General features: G+C 37.9%; 4 protein-coding genes across 5 annotated transcripts; 3 read left to right on the forward strand and 1 right to left on the reverse strand.

The window, feature by feature from the left end:
• The first annotated feature begins 344 nt into the window (after positions 1-344).
• Positions 345-2,849, forward strand: LOC117932535 (O-glucosyltransferase rumi homolog). Its single transcript, XM_034853809.1, has 6 exons — positions 345-749; positions 847-1,397; positions 1,469-1,661; positions 1,746-1,810; positions 2,103-2,313; positions 2,388-2,849. Exons 1-6 carry the CDS (start codon positions 579-581, stop codon positions 2,745-2,747), a joined length of 1,551 nt encoding a protein of 516 aa, XP_034709700.1. The 5' UTR covers positions 345-578; the 3' UTR covers positions 2,748-2,849.
• A 1,767-nt stretch (positions 2,850-4,616) lies between these two features.
• On the forward strand, positions 4,617-6,968 carry LOC117931847 (O-glucosyltransferase rumi-like). 2 transcript variants are annotated; one of them, XM_034852918.1, is made up of 6 exons: positions 4,617-4,948; positions 5,116-5,627; positions 5,736-5,928; positions 6,009-6,073; positions 6,156-6,366; positions 6,442-6,968. In XM_034852918.1, exons 1-6 carry the CDS (start codon positions 4,772-4,774, stop codon positions 6,820-6,822), a joined length of 1,539 nt encoding a protein of 512 aa, XP_034708809.1. In that variant the 5' UTR covers positions 4,617-4,771; the 3' UTR covers positions 6,823-6,968. The 2 variants fall into 2 exon arrangements, with proteins under 2 accessions (XP_034708809.1, XP_034708808.1); XM_034852917.1 differs by having other exon boundaries at positions 4,618-4,948; positions 5,116-5,666.
• Positions 6,969-8,596: 1,628 nt separating this feature from the next.
• Positions 8,597-10,950, forward strand: LOC117931729 (O-glucosyltransferase rumi-like). Its single transcript, XM_034852769.1, has 6 exons — positions 8,597-8,879; positions 9,042-9,592; positions 9,661-9,853; positions 9,936-10,000; positions 10,099-10,309; positions 10,386-10,950. The coding sequence occupies exons 1-6, from the start codon at positions 8,706-8,708 to the stop codon at positions 10,740-10,742; spliced, it is 1,551 nt and encodes a 516-aa protein (XP_034708660.1). The 5' UTR covers positions 8,597-8,705; the 3' UTR covers positions 10,743-10,950.
• Positions 10,951-11,233: 283 nt separating this feature from the next.
• LOC117931730 (actin-depolymerizing factor 10) lies at positions 11,234-12,538 on the reverse strand. Its single transcript, XM_034852770.1, has 3 exons — positions 12,302-12,538; positions 11,758-12,023; positions 11,234-11,668 (listed from the first exon to the last, which is right to left on the reverse strand). The coding sequence occupies exons 1-3, from the start codon at positions 12,302-12,304 to the stop codon at positions 11,518-11,520; spliced, it is 420 nt and encodes a 139-aa protein (XP_034708661.1). The 5' UTR covers positions 12,305-12,538; the 3' UTR covers positions 11,234-11,517.
• Between the last annotated feature and the right edge of the window lie 1,463 nt (positions 12,539-14,001).

A 14,001-nucleotide genomic window follows, 5' to 3' on the forward strand; every position in this document is an offset into this window, starting at 1 on the left:
AAAAGGGGGAGTGAAGTTGATTTTATTTCGAAATAAATGGAATTAACAACCCACATAACCTATTGTTAGAAGTGACATCTAAGCATTGAATATTAGTGCAGCCGTTGCCGTCCATATATTTAATTGTTTAAATTAAGCCTTCTTTGATCTTATTATCCTCTTAACTTTCAATTTATTTTCTTATTTTGGCTTCTTTTTTTTTAATATTTTAGTTTTAATTCAATTCAATTCAAAACAGGATGGTCTAGCTGCTTAACTGTCAAAACAGGAACCAGCGGGCCTTTTCAAATGTTGTATTGAATTGATGAAAAACCCCACTCCAGGATTTAAATCAAGGAAAATTCCATGCATTGAATTGATGAAAAAATGCACCCTCTTTTGTGCAAATTTTCCAGGTCAAAAACCTTAAGGGAAACCCCATAATTCACACTGTTTTTGTCTTCTTCTCCTCCTCCTTCTGGGCTTTTTCTTCTTCTATGGCCATGGAGGCTATCATGGAAGATAAATGGTGATTTCTCTTTTTCTTGTCTCAACATTGAGGTAGGAGAAGGGTGATCATCTTGGATAAGAAGAAGGCAATGAAGGAGGCTGTTGGTAATGAGAAGTTGCCCCATATGGGAGACAATGTCCATGCATTTCATGGAGCTGGGCTGCCTGGTCTCTTCAAGAAAAGTTACACCATGAATGTTTCTGTCTTCTTCATCATTCTCCTCATCGGCACCTTCCTTTCGACCCGGTGGAGCGGTGTTGTAAGTTGCCATTTCCCCCTGCATTTCTCTCCATTATCCCATAATGCATGCCTCCTTCATTACACCATACAAAATTAGGCTAAGAGCTGTTTTTCAGTCTATTGTTACAGGAGATTCCTTTAGGACAGCTTGGAATTATAGGAGTTCAACAAAGCCCCATTATAAAATATTTGAGTACTCAATGAATTGCAGTGAGGGAAACATGACAAAGACCTGCCCAGTTACTCATCTGACAACATTTGAGCCGAGCAACCTCTCCACCGGGACCTGCCCAGAATACTTCCGGTGGATCTACGAAGATTTGAAGCCATGGATGGAGACGGGAATAACGAGGGACATGGTGGAAAGAGCGAAAACCCCAGCACATATTAGGGTTGTTGTGGTGGATGGCAAGGTCTATACGGAGAAGTACAAGTGGGTGTTTCAGACTAGAGATGTGTTCACCATATGGGGCATTCTGCAGGTGCTGAGGATGTATCCTGGGAAGCTGCCGGACTTCGATTTGATGTTCGAATGTGGTGACAAACCGGTGATCAAGAAACATGACTACCAAGGGCCTAATGCCACTGCTCCACCTCCATTGTTTCATTACTGTGGAGATGATGAAACACTTGATATCGTCTTCCCGGATTGGTCATTTTGGGGATGGTAAGCCTTCTAACATTGATCTCTTGATATGGTTTTCTGAAGATTAGGCAATTTCACATTTGGTTATGCAGGCCAGAGATCCGTATAAAGCCATGGACCACCTTGAGAAAGGACCTGAGAGAAGGCAACAACAAAACCAAGTGGGTGGATAGAGAGCCATATGCTTATTGGAAAGGCAACTTCAAAATGGGCGTAACCAGACATGAGCTTTCCAAATGCAGTAAGACCAATGAACAAGATTGGAATGCTCGAATTTATAACATGGTTACACATCTTAATCACTTTCCCAATTTTCTCAGTAATAGTACCACATAAAATAAGTGCTGATCATAGCTAGAAAATTTGCAGGACTGGCTCCAAGAGATGCAAAATGGATTCAAGAGTGCAGATTTATCGACCCAATGCACTCATAAGTGAGTAACCAATAGGGCTGCAACTTGGGTGCATCTAACCCACCCAACCCGTGCCCAATCTTCTAACGCTGGGTTGGTGTGGACAAGGTGTTAACAAGATTGGGTTACAAAAATATTAACCTAACAATATTACCATCGGTATGAGTTAAGAATTCTCAACCCGATCTTGGGTCGAATTTGCTACAATACGTCCAAGTTGCACCCTAAATTGGATCATTTACCGAGTCTCCTTTCCTTTTTTTTTTTTTCTCTTTTCATGGCCCTTTTTTTCACTTTGGCTCAACTGATCCAGATACAAGATTTATGCGGAGGGAGCTGCATGGTCAGTTAGCGAAAAATACATTCTAGCTTGTGATTCTGTGACCCTGCTTGTCAAGCCTCAATACTATGATTTCTTCACAAGAAGTTTACAGCCTCTGGTCCATTACTGGCCTATAAAACTCAAGGACATGTGCAAATCCATCAAATTTGCCACTGAATGGTGTAATAACCATACACAAAAGGTGACAAACAAAGATTTTTTAAGAGAACAACTCAACATCTTGCTCTGATTTCTAACCTTGAAGCCACCTAACAGGCACACGAGATAAGGAATGCAGGGAGCAGCTTCGTCCAAGAGGAGCTAAGAATGAAATTTGTGTATGATTACATGTTCCATGTGTTGTCGGCTTATGCAAAGCTGTTTAAATACAAGCCAACTGTGCCTCCAGGGGCTGTGGAGGTCTGCCCAGAGACAATGGTTTGCCCTGTGAAAGGGTTACAGAAGAAGTACAAGATCCAAAGCATGGTGAAGAGTCCTTCTGATACGGGTCCATGCGCCATGCCTCCCCCATATGATCCTGCAGAACTCAGAGATATGCTTGAGAGGAAAGACCATGTAATGAAGCAAGTGGAGATGTTGGAGGAGGGTTCATTGAAAAATCTGAAGGCAAAATGACCAAATTTTGTAAATGATGTCATGAGAAAAGAGCTCCCTTGTGCCTGTCTCTTGTTATTTTTTTCTTAGGAAACAAACAGAGAATAATAGTTTGAACTTTTACTAGGACTCAATTTTCTCATTCATAGGCATTAATGTTAACTGATAGACGGATTAACAAATCTTTCATATATTTTCGCCCTCTGCAGATCATCTAAATTCAGTTTACTGATGTTTCCTCTTTCACTGCTTCTATGAACATTCCCAACTTCTATCAATAAACTCCAGAGAAAGTGATTGCTAGGAAGAGGAAATTTATGATTATAACTCAACTTTTATACATGAATAAATTCTCTTTTCCATCTATGTACCAATTGAGTAATTCATGGGATTCACTTCAACTCTGTTTGGCACATGGGAAACAAGTGCTTGCCATGAATTTTTTTTTTTTCTTTGGTTTTTTCATTCTAGCTTACTTTCTTGAAAAGAGAGACTGGATGCGTTGAATTGATGAAACAACTGCGTAGAAAACCAAACTAAAGGCATATAAATTTTTATGTAAAAAAAAAAAAAATTGCAATAAATCTTATTTTAATGGAAAAAAAAAAAAGATTTTTTTAGAGAGGAAGGTTATATTATATTTACGGAGACAAATATTTTTTCACAAGATTTTGAAATAATAGCTCCGTTTTTTTAATGATATCATTAAAAAAAATGTAGCTATTATTTTAATTAGATGTGGTTGTTGAAGTTTTATAATTAAAAATATATATATTAAAAAAAGGTTGATGGGCAAAATCGTCCCTAGTTCAAGTACCTCAAACAAATTTCTAATTAATATACACAAATTTAAATTAACAAAAATTTTATAGGAAAATTGTATAAGAAATTATTTGTCATAAATCATTGTCATCATTACATGTTATTTTTTTGCTATGAATACAAAACTCATGTCAAAATCTTATGAAAAATTATTTGTCATAAATATATAATGTTATTAAAAAAAATATTTATGGGCAAAATCATCTATAGTTCAACTGTTCAACCAGCTTAGACAAATTTCTAACGGGCTTACACAAATTTAAATTAACAAAAATTTTATAAGAAAACAAATCATCGTTATGATTACATCTTATTTTTTGCCATAAATACAAAATTCATATCAAAATCTTATGAAAAAAATATTTGTCATGAAAATATAATGTTATTTATAAAAATGTTGAATGGACAAAATCATCCCTAGTTCAATTAACCCAAACAAATTTCTAATAGGCTTACACAAATTTAAATTAACAAAAAATTTATAGGAAAATTGTGTAAGAAGCTATTTGCTATAAATCATCCTTGTGATTAAATGTTGCTTTTTGACATCAATACAAAATTCATATTAAAATCTTAAGAAAAATTATTTGTCATGAATATATGATGAGATTAAATATAATATTTTGTTATGAGTGCAAGTTTCATGTCTAAGAAAATCATTTTTTCCATAAAAATAAAATTTGTTGCAAAATTTTTTATTTTTTGGTAAAATTTTTATTTTTGCCTTAAATTATAGTAGGAAAATGTGAAATTTGTTGTAGTGTCGTGGGATTCACTTCAACTCTGTTTGGCACATGAGAAACAAGCACTTGCCATGAAAAAATTTATTTTCTTTGGTTTCTTTATTCTAGCTTAATTTCTTGAAAAGAGAGACTGGATTTACTCAAATGAAAGCAAATTCTAAGCGTTGAATTGATGAAACAACTGCATAGAAAACCAAAATAAAGGCATCTTATATTAAGGAGTACGTCAAGCTATCTCCAATTTTCAATAGCCAAAAAGCCTTGAGGTGAACGCCAAAATTCACTTTCTTCTTCTTCTTCTTCTTCTTCTTCTTCTTCTTCTTCTTCTTCTTCTTCTTCCGGGCTTCTTCCTCTTGTTTTTGTCATTGTATTTACCTAATAAAATGCACCCATATAGCAATTAGAGCTATCATTGAAGATTAATTCTGAACATTTTCAAATTGAAGTGGAAAGAGGGTCATCTTGGATCAGGAGAAGGCAATGGGGAAGGTTGTTCGTAATAGGAAGTTGTCCCATACGGGAGAGACGGCTCCTAATCAAAATTATGGAGCTGGTTTGGCTGGTCCCTTCAAGAAAGGTGCTACCGTGACGGTTTCTCTCTTCACCATCATCCTGATCTTCATTGGAGCTCTCGTTTCCACCCGATGGATTAATGTTGTAAGTTGATCCTGTCATCTGCATAATTCTTTCTCCATCCACCCCATGCATGATGTTTCTTTCTTCTTGTTTTTATGTTTATATGTTTTATTATATACATATGTTTTTTAATGCAAAGTTCTTGAAAATATTTTCCCTTTTTCTGATTCTAATTTTTGTTCTTCCAGTCTATTCTCACAGGAGATTTTTTGAAGAAAACTTTGAATTATACTAGTCCAACAAAGCCCCATAGTCAGAAATTTGAGTATTCTCTGAATTGCAGAGAGGGAAACGTGTCACAGACCTGTCCGGTTACTGGACCGGTGGCATTTGAGCCCCGTGAACCGCCCAGTGAGACCTGCCCAGAATACTTTCGGTGGATCTACGAAGATCTGAGGCCATGGATGGACACGGGGATCACGAGAGCCATGGTGGAAAAAGCAAGACCTGCTGCAAGCATCAGGATTGTGGTGGTTGATGGCAAGGTTTATATGGAAAAGTACAAGAGGGTGAACCACAATAGAGATGAGTTCACCATATGGGGCATTCTGCAGCTGCTGAGGATGTATCCGGGGAAGCTTCCGGACTTCGATTTGATGTTTGAATGCCGCGACAGACCAATGATCAAGACACATTTATACCAAGGGCCTGATGCCACTGTTCCACCACCATTATTTCATTACTGTGGAGATGATGAAACGTATGATATTGTCTTCCCGGACTGGTCATTTTGGGGTTGGTAAGACTTCTACCATTCTCTTGTGATGGTTCTTTGGAAGATTATGCAATTTCACATTTGGTTGTGCAGGCCAGAGACCAAGATAAAACCATGGAATGGCTTTAAAAAGGACCTGAAAGAGGGCAACTACAGAACCAAGTGGATAGACAGAGAACCCTACGCTTATTGGAAAGGAAATGTCAAGATGGGTGTGGTCAGAAAAGAGCTTTTCAAATGTAGAAACACCAGTGAACAAGACTGGAATGCTCGTCTTTATATAATGGTAACAAACCTTCATGACTCGGCCAAATCTTTTCAGTTACAGTACTACATAAATCGTGCTGATAGCTTCAAGATTTGCAGGACTGGGGTCGAGAGGTTCAAAGTGGATTCAAAACTTCAGATTTAGCAAGCCAATGCACTCATAGGTGAGTAATTGAAATTGGAGAAACTTTAAGGATTTTTTTCCTTTCTTTTGTGTTTTTTCCCATGACCCCTCAACTGATCCAGATACAAGATTTATACTGAGGGAATTGGATGGTCAGTTAGTGAAAAATACATTCTAGCTTGTGATTCTGTGACCCTGCTTGTCAAGCCTCAATACTATGAGTTCTTCACAAGAAGTTTACAGCCTCTGGTCCATTACTGGCCTATAAAACACAAGGACATGTGCAAATCCATCAAGTTTGCCGCTGACTGGTGCAACAACCATACAGAGAAGGTGATGAAAGATCGATTTCTCTAATAGAAAATTTTCCATCTTGCTCTATTTTCTAACCTTGATTCCACCCAGCAGGCACAGAAGATAGGAAAGGCGGGGAGCAGCTTCGTCCAAGAGGAGATAAAGATGAAATTTGTGTATGACTACATGTTCCATCTGTTGTCCATGTACGCAAAGCTGCTTAAATACAAGCCAACTGTGCCTCCAATGGCTGTGGAGTTCTGCCCAGAGATGATGGCTTGCGCTGTTGAAGGGTTGGAGAAGGATTATAAGCTCCAAAGCATGGTGAAGAGTCCTTCGGATACAGGTCCATGCATCATGCCTCCTCCCTTTAATTCAGCAGAACTCAAAGATGTGCTTGAGAAGAAGGACCATGTGATGAAGCAAGTGGAGACATGGGAAGAAAGTGGAAGTGTTGGAGAAGAGACCATTGCAAATATTCTTAAGGCAAAATGACTAAATTTTGTATATAATGTAGATGAGAAAAGAGTTCCCTTTGTGTCCTTTTCATGTTACTTCTTATTCTTAGGAACCAAACATGTAAATTTTCTCATGCATAAGCATTGTTGATCGATAAATGGATCAAGATCTCTTGGATGTAATTGTATACTCTGCTGATCATCTAAATTTAGTTTTCTTCCATATACCAATTGTGTAATTCATGGGATTCACTTTAACTTCTGTTTGGGGGAACTGTTCATTCAGACATCAAACTCAAAGGAAACATTTTGGGTTAATTCCCCACCCCCAACCCAACCCCCCTTCTAAGCAACTGGGCTTAATACCTTATAGAACAGCCCCATTACCCAATTTTCCCAAGATTTTAAATTTGGGTCCAAACAAACAGGGGAACCACTGGCTTGAGTTTCAGAGTAAGAATTGAGATAAACAGGAAACAAGTAAAAAGAACAAGTATTAACAATCAAATTGAACAGAAACTGAATGCAACAGTAGAATTATTTACTTCAAAAGCTCTTAATACAAAGCCACAATTTGGAAGCCAAGGTTCAGGGAAAAATGGAAGGAGCAGCAACTTCCTGTAGATCTATGAGGATTTGATGTCGTGGATGGAGAGGGGGATCACGAGGGAAATGGTGGAAAGAGCGGAAACCCGGCACATATTAGGGTTGTGGTGGTGGATGGCAAGGTCTTTATGGAGAAGTACGAGTGGGTGTTTCAAACTAGACATGTGTTCACCATATGGTGCATTCTGCAGCTGCTGAGGATGTATCATGGGAAGCTGCCGGACTTGGATTTGATATTTGAATGCCGGGCTAAAAACCGGTGTTCAAGACACATGACTACCAAGGACCTAATGCCACTGCTCCCCACCATTGTTTCATTACTGTCGAGATGATGAAACATTTGATATTATCTTCCGGGACTGGTCACTTTGGGGTTGGCAATCCTTCTAATCTCTTGTGATGGTTTTTTGAAGATTAGGCAATTTCAAAATGTATTCAAGAGCTCAAACTTACCAGCCTAAGTTGACATGGGCAAGGTGTGAACGAGTTTGTGTCGAACCTAGATTACAAAATTATCAACCTGAAGATATTAGGGTTGGCGCAAGTTGAGAATTCTGAACCCGACTAAGGGTTGGATTTGGCATGAGTTGGACATATTCATAGACAAGTTTAGTACGAATTAGTCTTTCACCCGTCCAACCCAAAGTTTTCTCATTCATATGCATTAATGTTTACCGATATATAGATAAACAGATCTTTGATGCCATTTCACCCTCTGCAGATCTTTGATGTAATTACTGATTTTTACCGATGAATACTCCCAACTTTTAAAAATGAACTCCAGGGAAAGTGATTGCTAGGAAGAAAAAATTTCTGATTATAACTCAATTGTTATACATGAATAGATCTTCTTCTCCATCTATATGCCAATTGACTAATTCATGGGATTCATTTCAGCTCTGTTTGGCACATGGGAAACTAGTTGCCATGAATTTTTTTTATTTTCTTTGCTTTTTTTATTCAATTCAATGGTATAGCTTAACTTCTTGAAAAGAGAGACTGGATTTATTTAGATCATATCAAATTCTAAGCATTGAATTGATGAAACAACTGCATAGAAAACCAAACCAATGGCAACTTGAATTAAGAAGTACGTAAAGCTATCTCTAATTTTCTATAGCCAAAAGCCTTGAGGTGAACGCCAAAATTCACTTTCTTTTTCTTCTTCTTCTTCTTCTTCTTCTTCTTCTTCTTCTGGGTTTTTTTCCTCTTCTTATTATCATGGTTTTTCCCCATTAATACATGTAGCAATGGGGGGTTTCTTGGTTTTTCAATTGAAGTGAAACGAGAGTCATCTTGGATCAGGAGAAGGCAATGGGGGAGGTTGTTGGTAATGAGAAATTTTCCCATATGGGAGAGAATGCTCATAATGAATTTCATGGAGCAGGTTTGGCTTCTCCCTTCATAAAAGGTGCTACCATGACTGTTTCTCTCTTCTCCATCATCCTCTTCGTTGGAGCTTTCATTTCCACCCGGTGGAGCAATGTTGTAAGCTGCTCCTGTCATCTGCATATTTCTTTCTCCGTTCGACCCATGATGTTTTCTCCTTCTTGTTCTTATGTTTATATATTTGTTAAATACATATGTTTTTTCATGCAAAGTTCATGGAAATATTTTCAGTTTTTCTGATTCTAAGTACTGTTTTTCCAGTCTGTTTTTACAGGAGATTCCTTTAGGAAAGTTTGGAGTCATAGCAGTTCAATAAAGCCTTGTAATAAAAAAATTGAGTATTCACTGAATTGCAGTGAGGGAAACATGGCACAGACCTGCCCAGTCACTCCACTGGCGACATTTGAGCCCAGTGAACCGTCCACTGAGACCTGCCCAGAATACTTCCGGTGGATATATGAAGATCTGAGGCCGTGGAGGGAGACGGGGATCACGAGGGACATGGTGGAAAGAGCAAAACCTGCAGCATATATCAGGGTTGTGGTGGTGGATGGCAAAGTTTATATGGAGAAGTACAAGGGGGTCTATCAAACTAGAGATGTGTTCACCATATGGGGCATTCTGCAGTTGCTGAGGATGTATCCTGGGAAGCTGCCGGACATCGATTTGATGTTTTCATGCGGGGACAAACTGGCGATGAAGACACGATACTTCCAAGGGCCCAATGCCACTACTCCACCCCCATTGTTTCATTACTGTGGAGATGATGAAACATATGATATTGTGTTCCCGGACTGGTCATTTTGGGGTTGGTAAGCCTTCTACGATTCTCTTGTGATGTTTTTTTAAAGATCAGGCCATCTCATATTTGGTTGTGCAGGCCAGAGATCCACATAAAACAATGGAATACCTTGAAAAAGGACCTGAAAGAGGGCAACAACATAACCAAGTGGATAGACAGAGAACCCTATGCTTATTGGAAAGGCAACATCAATCTGGGTCTGGCCAGACATGAGCTTTCCAAATGCAATAAAACCAGTGAACAAGACTGGAATGCTCGGATTTATGACATAGTAACAAATCTTCATGACTCTCCCAATATTTTCAGTAATAGATCAAATACATGAATGTTGCTGATAGCTTCAAGATTTGCAGGACTGGCGTCAAGAGATTCATAGTGGATTCAACAATTCAGATTTAGCAAGCCAATGCACTCATAGGTGAGTGATTGAATTTGGAGAAACTTTTCGGGTTTTTTTTTTTTTTCCTTTTGTGTTTTCTCATAACCCCTGTTTTCACTTTGGCCCAACTGATCCAGATACAAGATTTACACCGAGGGAGTTACATGGTCAGTCAGTGAAAAATACATTCTAGCTTGTGATTCTGTGACCCTGCTTGCAAACCCTCACTACTATGATTTCTTCACAAGAAGTTTACAGCCTATGGTCCATTACTGGCCTTTAAAACTCAAGGACATGTGCAAATCCATCAAATTTGCCACTGAATGGTGCAATAACCATACAGAGAAGGTGATGAAAGATAGATTTCTCTGTCAGAAAAACTTGTAATCTTGCTCTATTTTCTAACCTTGATGCCACCCAACAGGCACAGGAGATAGCGAAGGCGGGGAGCAGCTTCGTCCAAGAGAAGCTAAAGATGAAATTTGTGTATGACTACATGTTCCATCTGTTGTCCATGTATGCAAAGCTGCTTAAATTCAAGCCATCTGTGCCTCCAGGGGCTGTGGAGTTCTGCCCAGAGACGATGGTTTGCCCTGTGAAAGGGTTGGAGAAGGATTATAAGATCCAAAGCATGGTGAGGAGTCCTTCGGATACGGGTCCATGTACCATGCCCCCTCCCTATGATCCTGCAGAACTCAAAGATGTGCTTGAGAAGAAAGACCATGTGATGAAGCAAGTGGAGACATGGGAAGAAAGTGGAACTGTTGGAGGAGATCTTTGAAAATAATCTTAAGGCAAAATGACCAAATTCTGTAAATGATGAGGATTAGGAAAGAGTTCCCTTTGTGTCCTTTTCCTGTCATTCTTATTCTTAAGAACCAAACAGCTAAATTTTCTCATGCATAGGCATTGTTAATTGATAGACAGATTAAGATATCTTTGATGTAATTCTCCCCTCTGATGATCATCTGAACTGAACTGTTAGTTATGCATATAGGTCTTCTTCTCCATCCATATACCAATTGAGAAATTGATGGGGTTCACTTCAGCTTCTGTTTGGTACATCGGAAACAGTTGGAAAATCATTCTCCAGAGAGACTCGGCAAAAATACCTTATAGAACAGCCCCAATAACCCATTTTCCCAAGAATTTAAATTCTTCCCAAACAAACAGAGGAAACCATTGGCTTGGGTTTCAGAGTAAGAATCGAGGACAACCCAAATACAAATGAAATCAACAAGAAGTATTAAACAGCTAAAACTGAACAGAAACTGAATGCAACAGTAGCAGTATTTACTTCAAAAGTTCTAAATACAAAAGCGCAATTCGGAAGACAAAGATTCAGAGAAAAATGGATGGAGCAGCAACTTCTTGCAAAAGTCCTTTGGTATGAGGATCAACCACATTAAAACCCGACAATTTAAGCCTCAATGTAACAGAAGAATGAATGGTATTACACCCTACTAATGGTTCATATTCAATCCACACAAGTCAAGAAATCTAAAAATAGAAAAAGGCTCAAGACTGGAGACGCCAAACAGCAATGCCTCAAGGGTCTAAAGAGCTCGGCCTTTTATGATATCCATGCTCATTTCGCTAGGATCTGTTGCCTGCAACTCAACTTGGATCCCATCAAGCTCTCTCTTGAATCTGTCTTTGGAGCTTGCATACAGCATCTTACTCCTCACCCTTGATGTATCTGGTGACCTACAGTCACAAAATGATTAGGCCTTTTTTTCAGGTTGAGAATTAAAGATCATACAGTGGATTAGAGATTGATATTGGAGATAGCCCACCATGCAATGAAGAAAATCTTGCTCTTCTGGCAGTTCTCATCTGTTGTGAAGTCGAAATCAAACACAGCGTAGCGACACTCATCGGCAGGCAAGCTGTTGGTGAAGTCCTCATAGGTCTCGTCAGGGCTTCCCAACTTCTCTACCATCACTTGTTGGATCCTTTCATCGATCTTGAAGACAATGAACCGATGATTTCTCTTTGTTTTTAGTTCCAAGAACTTGAGCTTGCACTCATCATGCACTGCCATCCCAGATGCCGAGTTCGCCTACCAGGATAAAATATAAGCTACGTAAAATAGAGCATGGTAAATCACCCAACAATCACTTTTCCTAATTAAGATTTAGGTTCACAATTCAAATCATGCTATCTAACATGCAACGATTGGAATTGTGTAACTTTCAATTATGTGCATTATTTTACTACCATTTGATCTTCTTTTTGGTCTTTGCATTGTTTCTTCAATGTTTTTGGGTGATTGTTTTTCATTAGTCTCATCCATCAACACAAAGTGAAGGAAACTCAATAAGATGTGTGAGAACATACCATGTTGTCCTCCACCGAGAGATGACCCTTCTGTAAAATGAACCAAAAAGAAAAACCCCACAAAGTCTGAAAGAAGAAGAAAGAGAGAGATCCCTAAGTTTTGGAGGGCATATGGGAAGTGGGTTATGGAGGAGGAAGAGAATAAGAAAAGGTTAAAGGGAGGAGAGACATTTGTGGGGGTGAAAATAAGGGGTTGGCATTCACTTCTTGCATTTATCCAAGGCTGATCACGTCCACCACTACACTTTCTTGTTGCCACGTTTTGGTTTCCACTTTTTAGGAGTTTTGGCCTTAGGATTTGGCCACTGAATTTTTTGCGGGGTTTTGTAATATTTTTGGCCTTTTTGACCATGTTTTTCTCTTCTTTTGGTCTTCTCCTAACCCTGGTCTTTCCCTATAGTTCGGAAGCCGTTTGTGGTTTGTGGGTATGGTGATGGGCCTCTTTGATTTGGGTTGGGCTTCTTTCAGCCCAACTCAATCCAACCCTTCCACATGAAAGTCTTTCTTCTTAGGCCAAGCGTATTGGTTACACTTTCTCGATCATAATATCCTCACCTAAAGGGCTTAGATTAAGATGTGTTGTATAACCTTAATATGACATGAAGGCGACGGGAGATGTTATTGTCACACTTAATCCCAATCAATTTAAGTTGGATATAAATATTGACTATTGGAGAATAATAATGACATACGAAATTACAATCTATGAATTGATCAAATGTCAAATCTAAAAACTATTTTAAATATTTTATGGTATTACTTCCATATTGTACCAAACATGTGATTAAATGTTTAGTAAAATATGATTATATAAGACCATAATATCAATATATTAAAAAATTAGAATAAGGTATAAAATAATATTATTATTTATAAAATAAAACAACGATACCCACCCACCATATAAAAAAAAATGAAATATGTGGGCATATGAATATAGTACAAATACTTTTATATTATAAAGTGTTTAATAACTTAATTTATATTTATTTTAATTATTTAAAATCATTTTTAACTTTAAATTATGATATTAAGTTATATTAATAAATATATTTAATTTATGTAGAGTCTGTTTCACTTTTTCGATTCATTTATGTTTCGTGATTGGTGTGATAATCCGAAATTATTTTGAGTTGGATGATGGCAAGTCAAATCCAAACTTTTGCCTAAAAATTTTAGGTGGAGAAGACCAATGTTTGGCTTCAAGGAAAAAATATTCCACACTTTGATGGGATTCATTTTGGATCAGCCTTTTGTGGTGCATCGGCAATTCCTTTGATTCATGGGACCCAACCACCTCCCAACTTCTCTCTCATGTAGGTTTAGCCATGGTTCGAACCCACGTGAACCACTCATCACCACATGTGAATAAACAATCCCTATAGGAAAATGCCTGACACCTGTAAAGTGATAAAGAGCTCTTAATTTTTAGCATTTTTGTGAATGATATTTTCTTATTAAAGACTTTTTTTAATTTTTATAATTTTATACAAACTAATATCCAAATAAAAAAGTATTTAAATATTTGATATCTTCTCTTCTTGCCCATATTTTTTTCTTTATTTTTTATTTTGGGGAAATTATTCTCTTGTTTTCGTAATCACTTTTTTCTCAGGCCTTTCCAGGAAAGTATCCTAGAAAATGAATCCTAGCATATCTGGCCAAGGAAATTGACCATCCCTAGTTTTTTTCCCCAGCCA

Source organism: Vitis riparia, chromosome 15 (assembly GCF_004353265.1).
Source record: "Vitis riparia cultivar Riparia Gloire de Montpellier isolate 1030 chromosome 15, EGFV_Vit.rip_1.0, whole genome shotgun sequence".
In the NCBI taxonomy this organism is placed as follows: domain Eukaryota; kingdom Viridiplantae; phylum Streptophyta; class Magnoliopsida; order Vitales; family Vitaceae; genus Vitis; species Vitis riparia.